The sequence below is a fragment of the Haemorhous mexicanus genome, chromosome 11, assembly GCF_027477595.1.
Source record: "Haemorhous mexicanus isolate bHaeMex1 chromosome 11, bHaeMex1.pri, whole genome shotgun sequence".
NCBI classification, from domain to species: Eukaryota; Metazoa; Chordata; class Aves; order Passeriformes; family Fringillidae; genus Haemorhous; species Haemorhous mexicanus.
In genome coordinates, this window is record NC_082351.1 from 8,955,157 (window position 1) to 8,970,886 (window position 15,730).

General features: G+C 45.5%; 1 protein-coding gene across 2 annotated transcripts in view; it reads left to right on the forward strand.

Moving 5' to 3' along the window:
• The window catches only part of SFMBT1 (Scm like with four mbt domains 1), a 73,397-nt gene that overhangs the window by 23,540 nt on the left and 34,127 nt on the right, over positions 1 to 15,730 (forward strand). For both annotated transcript variants that reach the window (XM_059856280.1, XM_059856281.1), the window contains exon 2: positions 13,539 to 13,700. In XM_059856280.1, coding sequence (XP_059712263.1) covers positions 13,673 to 13,700 — 28 coding nt within the window. In that variant the 5' untranslated portion in view covers positions 13,539 to 13,672. The remainder of the gene's footprint in view (positions 1 to 13,538; positions 13,701 to 15,730) is intronic.

A 15,730-nucleotide genomic window follows, 5' to 3' on the forward strand; every position in this document is an offset into this window, starting at 1 on the left:
GGGAAATTTCCAAAATGTGAGAGCCACAGAACAGTGCCAGGCTGCTGTGCTGCTCCATGGCTGCAGGACGGGCTCGTGCTTGAGCTGTGCTGCACATCCCTCCTCAGGAACAACAGTCCCTGACCTGTCAGCTGGGTGCTGCCACTGCTGATGTTGCCAGTTAATGCCTGCTTGAGAGCTTGGGGCAGTTCAGGTGAATCTGGAAAGTCAACATTTTCTTACTTGAGCTCCACAGCCTCTGCTCTGTGCTTGGATATTTCCTGTGCTCCATCATCCTGTGGAGCAAAGCACACTGTGTGACAGCCAGGGTGATGGGACACTGACAGGCTTATAAATAACAGAAGACTGGAAGCTTAATTCATCTCTGCTGTTAGAATTGAATGCTGTGCCTGATCAGGAAGATGAAGGGGGTAGTAGTTGTTTATAAATCTCATAAATAAAGGTTTAGCCTAGACACGGTCTCCTCTTTGGCTTTGCTGGGAGTTTGTCCCCGTGGAAAGTTTAGTGTGGGGTAGGATGAATGAGTGGGTGTGGAACTGCCTTCTCCAGAGTGGTGCAGCCTTATTTTCCTGAAGTTATGAGCAGAACTACAGCCAAGTTACAAAGCATGTTCACAAGTCTTTTAAGAACATGTAAGTGGTGAAGTCTGGAAACAAACGTTTTGAGGTCCATGTCCTTGTTCCATGCTGAGGCTGAGCCCTGAGGAGCTGTTATTCTCAAGGAAAGCCTGACCTCTTCTTTCAGGTTCCTCTTCTTTCTTTAACATCAAAGGTTCTCATAGCACATGTTGAGGCAAGAACTTATTTGGACATTTACTGTTTGATTTTTGTTCTCTTCATTGTTGCTCACTTGTTTGTGAAAGCAGTAAAATAAATTACCCAGTCTTCTGCTGGAGGGTTGGTGGGCTTGGTCCCCAACTTCTTAATGATAATCTCTGGACTAACTAGTTAATGTTTAAAGAAGGAAATTTTGTTTCTGAAGCAGCTGGCTGTTTTCTAGGTGTTTGCTCTTACTTTTCCCCTGAGTTTCTCTGATGCTGAGGGCAAAACTGCAGTGATTGCTTTTACTGACCCCCTCTTTTCCCTCTTCTCTCCCTTGCTCCCCCTCTCCCCAGCTGAGTGTACCAGGAGGAAGAGCCTAACACCCTTTCCTACGTGAGGCTTTTCTTATCAAATCTAAGTTTTTCAGGCATGATACTTCTTTAAATATGCATGACCTAATGTGTCTGTGGTCGGGGAATTGAGTGCTGCTAAAAGTGATCTTGTTGTCTGAGGAATATTCTGGTGTTTGCTCTTTATAATCCAAGCAGCACTAAGGATGGAGCAGAGCTGTTTCCAAGGCAGTAGTGAATCTCCACACTCAAAAATGCTAAAGAAGTAACTGGTACCACTGAGTGAACACATGTAAGATAATGTTTGAAAGTGCATGGAAAGAAAAAGTGTTTAAAATCTGCCTCGCTCAAGATTTCAGAGTAAGGTTTGAATAAGAAAAGCTCCTGATCTTTACCTGTTGCATTTCCAGCATCTGAAGTGCAAAGGTACAGTTTTTGAATGTTCTGACTTCAGCATTGCAAGGCTGCAGGAGCACTGTGTTTGGGTTTGTTTTGGTTTTTTAAGTAAAGTGCCTTGTGAGTGATCCCAGCTCCAGAGCTGCCAGGTGTTAGTTTAACCTTCCAGCTCATGATGACATCTTTTTGTCCTGCTTGGTTAAAGCTGCTTCTTTATGGGGTCCCCCACAAGTTGATCCTCTTTTTCCCTTGGAAGTCCTTGCCTCACTCTAAAGGCTGATTTGCTGTGATGTCTCTCCCATACCTCACAGCACTGTTTGTCTCTCCTTCCTATTTTGGTAGCTCCCATTTTAGAGAGCTGCAGGTTGTAACCTTGTTTTGCTGGGCAGGCGAGGAGCCTCGATGCAGTTCAGTGCCACTGCAACCTTACTGGGACTCATCAGCATCTTCACCTTTGCCTTCTTGCCTTGAGCACTTAGACTTTAAAAAATAACCTATCCTCCTGTGGCAAAGCCTCCTTTACCCTTCACCCTGAGAATTAAAATTAATAGCACTTGGACACATCTAAAAGTGAAAGGTGCCATTTTTCTGTGGAAAAGAAGTAGCTTGTACAGATCATCTATGGCACAAAGGTATGAAATAAGTTTTGTAAAAATTTAAATTCAGGTGGGGGGTTATGCAGATTGCCTTATTTGAATATTTAAATGTTCTGTAGCTTTTTGATGACTGCTTTATCATTGTTTTCCATATATATGCAATGATGCTCATTTACAGCCTTCCCCAATCAGTTATACAGCAAATACCACTGCTATAAATAAAATGTCATTTGCAGGAGACAGTGTTTTGGAAGTTAAATGAGGAAGAAATATTAGCTGTGATCAGTTGGTCAGGATTTTCTCTCCAGGATTATTAAAAGGAGTGGTTGAAATGTGGATTTTCCATTCCTTTTTGATACTAGCCAAGGAATACTTCAGGGCTTCGGATAGTGTTTCAGAAAGATTGCCCAAGAGAAAAAAAAAAGTCTGGGGATGTTATCTCATGTTGCAGCTCAGCCAATGTAGTATTTGGCAATCAGAAAGCAGCAGTGCTGCTTGTCACCATCCCTGGCCATGCAGCCTCGCCCTCCTCTCTGCCATGGCTGCTGTCTTAATCCTGCAGTCAGCTGTTTCTTCTCTCCAGCAGGAAACTAATAGCTGTTGGGTTTTGGTTTTTTTCCCCTTGTTCTTTTCTTGGTCAGATCATGCTTTGGCTTGTTTGGTGCTTCTGCACTGTCTACTAAATAATTCAGATATTTCTGTCTAGTTATTCAGTATCACTGGCTTTGCTTTTAGCATTGGAGCTGTGTCAGTAAACTCATATTTGTCACCATCAGGGAAAATACACTTATTTTTGCTGTTACACTGTGAAGCCCCAGCAGTATCTGCCAGATGCTCACAGAGGCACACCTCCTGCTCCTGCTCCTGCCATGAGCTTTCCTGCACCTGCAGGGAAATCATGTAACCTCCTCTGCAGTTTTATCATGTCTCACATGGGAGTGATAGATCCTGCCCTGGAATGGGGAATCTTGTCCTATCAGTCCTAAAGTAACGTGGATTAGATGAGTTTGAGGTGATTATACTCAAGGCTTCCTCATCAGTGATGCTGTCTTTGGAGGATATATGGAGCAGCTCAGGTCAGGATGCATCTCCTGGTAACAGCACAGGGGGTGTTCAAGAGTGCACAGGAGACCCATGAAACAGGCTGGGGATCAAATAAAGATCTCTCGAACCCAGGCTGCAGAGGGCTTTTTCTTGTACAACTGGTGGAACTTAAGATGTAGGATTACCTGCTCTCAGCACTTATTTTTATGAAAGGCCTTTCAGTAGGCATTGTAGGAAGTTGAATTTTGCCTCATCTAGGATTTCTGATTTGAGGTGATAGTTTTTACTCAGTGGTTGAGGTGGAAAGTGATTCTATTTAATAAAAATGGAATTAGAAGTTCTTATATTCACATTTGGAGGCTCGAGCAGAGGGACATGGGCTTTGAGATACACTCCCCAGTGGTGCCCATGCATGGTAGAATTGTAGTTTTGTTTTTGGCTTCCCCTCAATTTTAGGGGGATAATTGACAGTCATGTTTTGACTTTCAAACTGGGGAGTGCCTGTGAGTAGGAAATCACTGTAGTCTGGCAAGGTTTAACATCTGGATGGTGTATGGGTAACATGCATTGAATTGAGCTGTCTGCTGGGGAGCAGGGGAGGAGAACATATCCTTGCAGAAGAAGTGAGACCTGCTGCTGTTGCATTGTCTGTGCTGCTGCTGTTTCTGTGCAGTGCTGGGGGAGCACTTTGGGAAGGCTGGTCAGTCCCAGGCTGCAGGAGCTGCGAGGAGGAGGAGGAGGAAGGGGTGTCCTCCCTCCTTGTCCCCAGGCTGGCAGAGCAGGGCTCTGTGTCCCTGTGCAGATGCTGTGCTGGTGCTGGCACCTGCTGCCTGCAGAGCTCTTTGGGAACGTTCCAGGACTGCTCTGGTCATCAGACCTGCCTTGCACAGTAATGAACCAGCAAGATTGAGCTATGACAGTAAAAACCTGAGGGACACAAGTCCTGGAGTGGTGCTGGACTCTGAAACATGGGTTTGTGGAGAAAATGACAGGGCAGGCCCGAGACCTGACTCTTTGAAATCTGTAGTCTCATTTATTTGAGTTTCATCTGAAATGAAGAGCTGCTTCTCAGCTTTTCTGAAAGGCCTGAGCACTGATGGCCTTGATGATGAGGTGGCATTGTAGAGTGGGGTCAGTGTGTGTTGGGTGTGGCTGTCACCTTAGAGTCCTTTTAGAGTCCTCTTTCCTGTTCATCTTCTTGCTAGTAGGTACCCCAGCATCCTTGTTAGGGAAAATGACCTCAGATGTCACTTTCCAAAGAGCACTTCCCCTGTACTGGCCACTCAGGAGTAAGTTAGTTAATTTCTTTGTAAGGAAAATCATAAGGAGTTCTTTGTCTTTGTAAGGGGTTCTTAGTCTGTTTTGATCCAACTTGATTTGTTGTGATGACTGCTTTTGCTAAAACTGTGTCCTATTTGCTTCTGCAGCTTTTATTTGCAGTCATGGAGGGTTTTTTTTTTAGTGCCACTGCTTGTTAAAACAGGCTTTCTGTCTCTTGGACAGTTTGATTTGCAGTTGCGTCTGTTTGTATAGACCTTATGTTCAAATAACATTAGTGGGCATAAAAACAAATAAAGATGCTATGATTAAGGGCTTTTTAATTGAAATTATTTAAGATTAAATTACTTAGATTGAAATTATATGATGCCAAAACTGCAAACTTTGAAATAAGTTATTTTCTGTTTTAATTTTCACTCCAGCCTGCCACTGACAATATTTTAAAAACAGGAATATAAAGTTCAACAACTGAGTCAATTTCTAAACCCAAATCTGAGTTGCCCTGTGGTTGTGGTGGCACTCATGGGAGTGTTGCCCTTTTAGAGTGTAGCTTGTGGATGAGAAATGAGTGTAATATATTACTTTTTTCTGCATCGTGTGCCATTTCAAGGGCATGGCAAAAGAAGGAAAAGAGTAGGAGTGTGCTTTTACATGCAAAAGGCATTTTATGTCATGGATTTTTTCTTAAATGTCTTACTTGCAAGATGCCTTCCTTCCCCCACCAGGCTTCTCCTTTAATTGTTGTATTGTCTGCAGTGGTGCCATCCATTAGTTGTTCTCTGAAACAGGAGCTCATTTCCAAAGAAGGATTTGGGAGATTGTGCCGAGTTTTTTCCCCTTCATGTGACTTGGGTGTTGAGTCAAGCTGAGTGTCCTGTTCAGGTTTTATTCAAAGACTTTCCTGTAACACATGCACAGAATATGAGTCGGCAGCAAAGGCTTGTTTGAACAAATCAAACCTTGTGGCAGAGTTAGGGAACCATTTATTGTAACTCTGTGAAGACTGCATTGACCTTCTTATGTTGTCTGCAGGCCTGGCATCCTTTGTAGATTGAAATTAGTTTCCAAACCTGGTGTTCTGAGTTTTCTCCAGTAATTCTTATGTTTTGGGCACTTACAGATTAATTTGTATCTTTGGTAATTGCCCCAGTGTATGTGCAGTGAAGGTACTTTTTGATTTAAAACTCTTTTCTCTCACGTAGTGGATAGGCTCCTCAAAGGGAGTGTGAAGGGTTCCTTCCTCTGCTGGCAGATTAACTCTTGCCTATGGCTTCCTCACAGGCAGCATCCCTTTCCCCATCACTGTATCCCATGGGATTCCATACTTATATGCACCAGGGATTCAGATCCAGAGGTAGAAGTCAGTTTCTTTCCATCTGAGCACTCTCTTTTATCTCACCATGAATCATACTACATTTTACTGGTAGAATATTTGCTTGTTCATGCTGCTTGTCTTTGTGAGGAGGATAAGAAGCTGCCAGGCTGTTGTCTGGGACTTGGTAGCAGCAGGAACTTCACGTTTTTCCTTCATCTTCTTTTCCAGCTTGTAACTTCAGACAGTTATATTCATGCAATAGGACATGAATTTAAAAAAAATCAACAATGAAAACAAGCAGTCTGTTCTGTGTGGTTTCTTTATTTGGCCCATAACCCCCAACGTGCTTGTAGTCTGCCTGCCATGAAAGCAGATGAAGAGAGCAGAATAATGCTGAAGATTTTGCTTTTAAAAAAGAAACAGAACTCCCGACTATCTTAAACATTAGAGGCAAACTGTATTTAACAGCTCCTCTTTGCAACCACTTACAAACCTAAGGGAACTTTTTGGAACACCCTGTTGAGTGTTATTCCCCTATCAAGTCAGTCCTCTCTCTGTCCAGTGGCATTTAAATTAGCTGGGAATAGAGCTGTGACTGTTCCATTCTCACCTGGACTTAACCTGCAGTCCCGTGGAAATTGCTTTACTGGCTGGGGAGCTCAACACGGGATGTAAAGTCAGATCTGTAATTTGTTGCGCTGGACCTGTGTGTTTCAAGATTCATTGACCAGGCTTCCAGTTCCAGGTGTGTTACCTGGATGGTCAGGCAGATCCAGGCTCTGAGTCAAATCCTGGAAGCCACTGGACTTCAGGCAGGGGTCAGGGTTGGAAAACAGACATTAATTGACCTAATCTAAGTGGAAAAGATCAGCATCATGCATGGTATCAGCAAAATTCTGCTAAATGGGTTATTGTTCATTGTTTTTTTCTGTGATGTACAGTAGCTCTGATGAAAGATGGAGTTAAAGGTCTCATTTCGTGACTCCTTTTCTCTGGTAAATGTTTTTATGCTGTTAAAATGTACATTCACAGACATCTGCACATGTTCAAGGCAGAAAGGACTGCCAGGCTGTAACCTTTCAGTCTGCTGTGAGATTCCTGTTTATTTGATTGTAATGCCAGCACTTGCTGCATTTATCCTGATGTGAGGGGCTCTGGTTCCCTGGTGCAGCGTCCCCGTGCCCTGTCCTGGTGACACAGCCACGCTGTCCTGTGTGCTGCAGGCAAGGAGGGGCCAGGAGCACAGCTGGGGTGCTGCTGTGGGAGTGCTTGGACACCTGTCTGAGTGCTGGAGGTGTCTGTGCACGGAGCACAGTGGGCTTTGCTGGTTCAGTGTGCACAGAGCAGCCTCTGCTGGCTCTGCCCACCTTGATGGGTCAGACTGTGTCAGTGCAGGGGATCTGTCACAAACACAGGCCTTCTATTTTGAGTAAACCCTTGGAACAGAACTAATCCCTTTCTTGTTGCATTGCAGGGCAGTGGTGCAGGCTGCATCCCCTGCAGGGTGCTTGTTTGTGGTTAGCTCCACGTGGAAGGTGTGAGGCGTGTTCCAGAGCCACACAAGTCTGTAAGCCTGGCCTGCTGATGTTGGCAATGGCCTGGAACCTCCTCAGCAGAGTCTTTGCCCCTTTGCCATCTTACAAGAATTGCTTTGGGAGGCTAAGAACACAAGGTGTGTTCTTTAAATGCACTTCTCTTTGAGGAGTCACAGCGTTGCTGTTGCAATGGAGTGGATGAGCATGAGTTCTCTTCTGCTAAAACAGATTTAATGGGAGCAGCAGGGAGTTGTCAGGGCTACTGGTCTGTGAGTAGAGATTTCAGCACAGGTGTGAGAGAAATTTTAGTAAATTTTAATAATGAATCTAACTCTGGTGATAGTTCCTATTTGCATTTATATACATATATAATCTTCAAGTTCAATGGTATCAGTGGAGTTTTGCTTTTCAGATAAGACAACTTAAAGGAGATGTTCTACCTTGCTAGATGTTGGTTCTACCTGCATAAAAGGTGACTCAGTGGTTTGTTTGTATTTGATAAATCCTTACAGAATCAGGCAAATAAGCTGCTTTTCACAGACCAGCTGTTTCATTTGTGTATGTAAAAATAATGCCTTAAAGAACTGCAAGTCAGCCAAAGGTTTCTGTTCTCTACATGGGGTGGGATACTTCCTTCAGCAGCTGTGGCTAATGAAGTTGGTAGTATTTTTATTACTTTGTTAGAGAGGCATCAAACTTTATTTTGCCTATCCATAGTCTGCCTTCTGGGCCTTGCAGGTCTTGGAAACATTTGGAGTGTGCTAACAATGCTGAGCCAGGGCTTCTGTGACAGGTCGTTTTCTTCCCTACAGAAACAACCAAAAGTGATTTTTTTTTCTTCTTGTCACAGAATAACAATTACAATGGCTTGGAAATTTGGAACTTCAGCATAAATTGGACATTGTAAGAAGTTTTCCACTTTGTCTTTTGTTTGTGGGACATCAGGTACTAGGAAGGCTTGTGAAATACTTATTTTGTTTTTACAACTGAAAGTTAGAAATTATCTAAAATGTTATCCAGGCTTCCAGCTGGTAGGGACTAAAGAAGAGAAGACAAAATTATAAGGAAAGCCTTAAACCCTATTTTGACTCTAAAAGGCTTGGAGAACTAGGAGCTTGCATGAAGTATGGGACTCTAGAGACCCTTTCTTGGAGAAGCAGGACCTCTGCCAAGGGCTCCAGCAGGGACAATGGCAGCAGGATGGAGCAAGAGGGAAGGGCATAGATGTGTGTACAATAATATTTTGCTTCCCAAGAAAATATTTTTCATGTCCTGTCTGACAAAAGAGTTGATGTGGTTGTTGAATGAGAAAACATGGGTCCTGTTCCATGTGGCAGCTGAGAGAGAGGCTGGGTTTGTGCCCTCCCTGCTCCTGCAATGTGTCACTGGAGTTAAGAATCCCTCAGGTGGGGGAGAGGAGGTGGGCAAAGCCTTGGTGGCTTCAGACACTTGATCTGGGAATCTTAAACAGTTCCTTCACAGGAATTAAAGATTTCCTACACCAGATGCTCTTCTGAATGTTTGTTTGCTTTTGCCTTTCTCAGCCCTGATTTCAAGGGTGAGGGTTTTGTTCAAAGGAGGCAGAAATCTGCCATTGTGCCTGATGGAGGTGGTTGCTGATCTGCTGTGGCAGGTAATCAGCTGTGTCCTTCCACAGAGCTGGCAGCAGTGCTTAGCCAGAGTCTCTGGCTTTTTCCCCCTAAAAGGATGGGGCTATTTTAAGGAATTGTGCTGATGCCAGTGTGGGAGTTTGGATATTTCTGTGACTGCAAGTATATTGCTACAAAATGGTGAATGAAACTCACACTGAATAGCTTGAAAAATAATTTTCTCCAGCGCCGTTGATTTTGGTTCTGGTTGAGAAATTTGCACAATATATATTTTTTTGTGCTGAAGACAGTTAACTGAGAGTGATATGGAACTCGCCAGTATACCTGTAATGCATTTCACAAAAATATTTATGAATCAAGGGCTACACGTTGTAAGTTGAACCTAAAATTACATTGGCTCCTACCTGCATCGTTTATTGCATTGGATTCTTTTTGCGCTGTAGAATTTAATTTTTCCATATAAAACACTTCAACTTAAGTTGTCATCCGAGAAGGTCCTTTCCATTTTTGACTTGGTAGTGTCAGTGAGGAGTCTCAGTCAGGCTGGGTGGAGTCCCTGCCCCCTGAGCGGGTGCAGATGTGCTCTCCCAAGGGCTGATGTGTTAAGCCTGGCTTATCTCCTGGGGCAGAGGACCGCATGCAGCTGCATCTCTGCCTTAGCTCTGCTCGTGCATTGATAAGCTGTGTGGCCTGCGAGTACCCAGTCACACACAAATCTCAGTTCAAACATGCTCCCCTTTTCCCTGGAGCCGCTATCTCATCTTCGTGTAGCAAAAGGGCCGGCTGAGACCTGTATTCATGATTGACTGTAGTGGTGGTAGAGTAGAAAAAGGTTTTAAAAAGCTGCTTGGAGCGGTGGGCTTTTTGGAGGCTGTGGGAATGGCTGCTTTCTGCAGCAATAATAGAAGCAGAGCAAATGAAGTGTGGGTTTTGCACGGCAGCGTTAGGAATTAGGATTGGGGGGGGGGGGTCTGTGCCCCGTGGCTTGGAGCCCCGTTCTGCGCAGCGCCAGGATCGGGCCCACCCGATCCTAGAGAAAAACTAGTTACAAATTCTTTATAAGAAGAAACGCATCGTTGCTGTTTCTCGTGGTGAAAAAGCCCGGCTAAACGTGTGAATAGGCACAGGGACCCGGAGGACATTGAGCCTTCTCCTGCCACCCCCTCCAGAGTAACAGAGGCAGGGATGCGAGCTGCCCCGGCCGCGCATCTCCGGAGCGGAGCGAGCAGGCTCTGGGTGCGCAGGAGCCCTGCCCTGCCCTGCCCATCTCCGGAGCGGAGTGAGCAGGCTCTGGGTGCGCAGGAGCCCTGCCCTGCCCTTTCCTGCCCTGCACATCTCCGGAGCGGAGCGAGCAGGCTCTGGGTGCGCAGGAGCCCTGCCCTGCCCTGCCCTGCCCTGCCCATCTCCGGAGCGGAGCGAGCAGGCTCTGGGTGGGCAGGAGCCCTGCCCTGCCCTGCCCTGCCCATCTCCGGAGCGGAGCGAGCAGGCTCTGGGTGTGCAGGAGCCCTGCCCTGCCCTGCCCTGTCCATCTCCGGAGCGGAGCGAGCAGGCTCTGGGTGTGCAGGAGCCCTGCCCTGCCCTGCCCTGCCCTGCCCTGCCCATCTCCGGAGCGGAGCGAGCAGGCTCTGGGTGTGCAGGAGCCCTGCCCTGCCCTGCCCTGCCCTGCCCATCTCCGGAGCGGAGCGAGCAGGCTCTGGGTGCGCAGGAGCCCTGCCCTGCCCTGTCCATCTCCGGAGCGGAGCGAGCAGGCTCTGGGTGCGCAGGACCCCTGCCCTGCCCTGCACATCTCCGGAGCGGAGCGAGCAGGCTCTGGGTGTGCAGGAGCCCTGCCCTGCCCTGCCCTGCCCTGCCCTGCCCTGCCCATCTCCGGAGCGGAGCGAGCAGGCTCTGGGTGCGCAGGAGCCCTGCCCTGCCCTGCCCTGCCCTGCCCATCTCCGGAGCGGAGCGAGCAGGCTCTGGGTGCGCAGGAGCCCTGCCCTGCCCTGCCCTGCCCTGCCCATCTCCGGAGCGGAGCGAGCAGGCTCTGGGTATGCAGGAGCCCTGCCCTGCCCTGCCCTGCACATCTCCGGAGCGGAGCGAGCAGGCTCTGGGTGTGCAGGAGCCCTGCCCTGCCCTGCCCTGCCCTGCCCTGCCCTGCCCTGCCCTGCCCTGCCCTGCCCTGTCCATCTCCGGAGCGGAGCGAGCAGGCTCTGGGTGTGCAGGAGCCCAGCCCCGCCCTGCCCCGCCCCGGACAGGTTTCCTGCTGCCCGGCCGGGAGCAGCTCCGTGCTGGACACAGTTTGAAATAGATTTTTCTGGGTGCCTCGGCATGAAGGAATTTGCTGAAACCCGATCCTTGCTGGCGCTCTGTCCTAAGGGGTGGCTCCTGTCCCCTTTGTCTCATGAGCCTTTGTTTTAAAATGATATTAAGCCTCAGACGCCAGCTGATTTACTTTAATTCAACAGCCAACTTATGTTTGATTTCTTTTCATATTCAAGTGAGCCATCTGGCTTTAATGAACTGTAACTGTTTTTAATGCTGCCTCCAGTTGCTAACATCTGAATATTTCATGTGCTGAAAGGAGATTTGAAATGCAGAAGTGAGACTGAAGAGTCCAAAGTATTTCCAAAGCAGTTCTGTTCCAGCAGCACTTGTGCTCCACTTCCCTCGAGATTTATCAAAAGATAATCTTTGGGGTGCCAGACTGTAAGCAGCAGCCGTGGTGGGTGCTAATTACAAGTGCTCTCAATTTTGTGTACATAAAACACCACAACTGCTTATGAAATCCTGCGTAACAACCCAACTTGACTTGGGCAGAATATCAATCAGCTTCAACAAGAGCTGCCAGTGTTTGGCATCTTCTAAATCAACAGCCTCTTTGGTGCTTGGAGTTTGGTTTTGTGGGTTTGTTTTGGGGTTTTGGTGGGGAGGGTAGCATCCTAAATGTTTTCATGTTACATAAAGAAAAAAGAAAAAAAAAGGAGTGTAATTGCGTCACACAGTTTAGTTATAGAAGCTAATTGAGAACTGTATCCCATAAACTGAAAATAGCTTAATTGCAATTAATTCTGAGTATGCTGTGCCAGGGCTACACTATTCTAAAGCACTGGCATGTCCTCAGGCTTGTGGAATACATGCTTTGCTCACAGCATTGCCTTTGTTTTGGCTTAGCACTGTGACAGCTGATAGACTTGGGATAGGCCATTACCAAGGCATGTTTTGATGAATGATTAAAAAGTGTTTTGTTGGTTAGTTCTTCTCTGTGTGCTGAGCATCGTGCCAGTGACATCCTCTTCCAGCATCACCTTGTAAAAGATGGAATAGATGGAAGCTCAGCCTGTGTAGGGAGAGGATAGTCTGGGAACATATGCTTGAGTTACCTTACCCTGCTCTGCTTTGTCCTCTGGGCCTGGAACAACTGTGGGCAACCAGTGGAGAGTGAGTGGAGCCTGTGCCTGATTTCTCAGTACTTTTCTCACAGAGGCAGAGCTGGGTGGGAGTTCATGTGTGACCTTGTGGTTGCATGCTGAGCTCAGACTTTCTGAGCTGGAGTGGAGCAGGTTAGAGGCACCCAGCAGAAATTGGCAGCTGGGTTCCATTCCAGACACATTCCTGTGAAGCTGTAATGAATAAAAGTTATTAGTATCTTCCACACAGTAGATTTTTGTGGCATTAAGCTGCCATTCAATAGGAGCTCTTAATGATAACTCTTGCTACTCTCAAAATTTTTTTTTCACATGTAATGAAAATTTTTGAAGTTGCCTGTAGTTTTGATTGTACTTGAACTTCCTACATGACTGAGCACTGCTGCTGGATATTTTATTCCATTCAAGTTTGATGTTATTTGTGTGTGAATGAAGCTACCAGTGTTGTGTGTCTCTAAGGGTTATCAGGTAGTCTGCATAGACATTATAGCTGAGCAAAACTCAAAATCAGGGACTTTTCAAGTGTGTAGGACTTCCTTTTTATAAAGCTTTGTTATTCAAAATGTGTTCATTTCAGAAGCACAACCTATGCTTTTTAGAACCTGATTTTTTGTCTCCTCTATTATTTCAGGTATATCTCTTAAATAAAACAGGTGCTTCACAGACATATTCAACAAGAATGCAAAGGGTTTTTTAGATTACCTTTTTCTTACAAGAATTTTCAAGCCAATAATCTTGGTTTTATGACCACTCTTCTCTTTGATTTATACAAAGATGTCAGTCAAAGTGTGTTATTTCTAAATAAACATGTTACCTTGACTCTTATTTACTATGCAACTTTGCTTTTGTGGAAAATTTTGTAAAGAAGCAAAACTGGTGGTTCACTTCTAATGAACTGGTGGGCTTGCCTCAGTCCTGTTTTTACTTACTTTCTAGCATTCATCATGAAACAATTATTGAATTGCTAATAGGAATAGGTTTGTAAATTGGATATTAGGGAGGAATGTTTCCCTGTGAGGGTGGTGAGGCCCTGGCACAGGTGCCCAGAGCAGCTGTGGCTGTCCCTGGATCCCTGGAATGCCCAAGGCCAGGTGGGATGGGACCTGGGCAGCCTGGGGGAGTGGAAGGTGTCCCTGCCCATGGAATGAGATGAACTTCGAGTTCTCTTCCAACCCAAACCTCTCTAGGATTCTATCTTAAAAGTAGCTGAAGATCCCATGAAGGTTTCCTTACCAGCTGTTCCTTTCAGGTGTTTTCCAGGATCCCTTCCTGAATGTCCCGGCTGCTGTGGAAGGCGGGAGGCGACTCATGACCACCAAACAGTGACAGCCTCGGACCCCCCTGCTTCTGGCTGCTGGGAACAGCCACTGGGCTCCTGTGGAGATGAATGGAGAACAGCAGTATGATGCAGGTAACAGTCCAGCCCAGCTCCCTGGCCAGCTTCTCTAAAAACGTGGGCAGTGTGGGGGAAAGATGAGCACAGTGAGTGTCCCACAGTGCATGAGCCTGGTGCTGTTCAAGGGAGAAGCTCCAGGTTCACAGGTTCTGGGTTGTGCTCTGGCTCTGGGGTTATCATGGCTGTGTTTGTTACTGCTCTGTATCAGAGCAGGGTGTACCACTGGCTTAAATGGAAACAAAATCTGGCCCACCTTGGTGGTTGTGTTTTCAAGAAGCTGCATCTTTCCTTTCTGTGGTACCACTATGAGGTGGGCTTGTGAAAAGCTTGGTGGTGTTAACACTTATTGTTTTAAGGCATTTATCTTTCAGAGTGGTTTATACCTAGTTCTGTCCTTGTCTTTATCTTCTTAATATTTTGGCAAGCTTTTGGTGCTGGTTGGAAGAGTCAGATAACTGAAGCTGTTTGCAGCCATTGTAATCTGTTTTTCTGCAGTCCTGTTTTTCCAAAGTGCCTTGGTGTGTCCTCTTTGATAGGCTTGTGATATCAGTACCTAACCTCCTGCAGAGTGGTGTGTTATGAGAAATCAGCTCAGGTTTTGCATCACCTTGGAACACCAGGCCAGGAAGAGTGTTAGTGTGGGATGGCTGGGAATACTAACAGCTTTCTGAAATGTGGGGGTTGGGACCGTCCATTTGCTCTGTCTTGCCTGCCATGGCTTGTCCCTTTTCTTTGAGGAGGTCCTTTCCCATCACAGTTTATATAAAACAAATTATAATTTGTAATTATCAGGGTAAACAATTGGACCAAGATTTGATCTGAGTATTACTTTCCTTTGGTACTTTGTTCAACAAGCTGCTCTTCTCATAGGATAATTCACTCTTGGTCATTTTTCTACCTTTACTTTATGAAAATCTAATTGTTGTCAGTGTTGCTGAAGAAATGATTATTTTCATCATTAGATTAAAATCACATAATTTTAATCATTAGATTAAAATCACATACTTTTAATCATTAGTGCTTTTTAGGAGAATGGTATCATCCGCTTTATGATGTTGAAATGTGTTTTTTTATTATTAATTACAGCAAGTCAGTCAAGTTGTTGTCAATGTTGTATTCTCAAATAGTCCAGAAAAGGCATCGTGGGCGTGGATGTAGAATTTCTTCTGGCACATTTTCCTTGCCTAGTGGAAATTGCAGGCTTCTGTCACAGAGTGTAAGGAAGGGAGAAGAAGAGTGAGGAGTTGTTTACATGGTCAGCAGTGGTGTGTCCACAGGCTGTGATAGCACATCCCTCAGTCTTAAAACCTTTATTGACATTTTTCCATCTTTCTCAAAAAGTAGCAGGTCAGAGAGTCCTCTCTCACTGGGTGCTTTTGAATAGCTGAGGAAAGGTTTGATACTGGCTTGAAATTACTCAGCAGCTATTTCCCTGAGCATCCTTTTGTGCAGGTTTGAGTACAGGAGGCTGTGAAGAGCAAACAATAAATGATGAGAGCTTTACTTGCATTCAGAGATAGTTCCCAGGAAATACCTGTGTAAGCATAAGCACATTGGTTTTGTTGTGCCCTCTAATACTGTTTTCTAAAGTGCTTTTGAGTTACACTAGTCCAAACCACTGCTGGAACATTGCTTTCATAGTCTTTGACTGGTGTAATTTTCTTCCACTTGATAATTTGCAGCAGCTTTTGGAGGTTCTCCTCTGTTTTTTCTGGTTTTACATCCAGGCTCTCTGGCTCCAAGAACCAGACAGGGCTCATGGTTGTTGGTTGTAATGCTCCCTTGTGCTATGAGGGAAAAAAACAACTTTTATTCAAGTCACAGTCTTTTTCAACTCCTGAAATTCCAACCTGTCTTTATTTATTCATGGCCTCGCAGCTGGTGGAGATGAAAAAGATTAACTGTTATTAAAATCAGATTGAACTATATCTACATTTCAGGGTGAGAAACCTTTGGGTTAGCCTTACTGAAGTCTGCAAGACCTTCAATTGTGATGTACTTAAATGTCCAATGTGACAGTCTTCAGCTAAATGACATTAAAAATG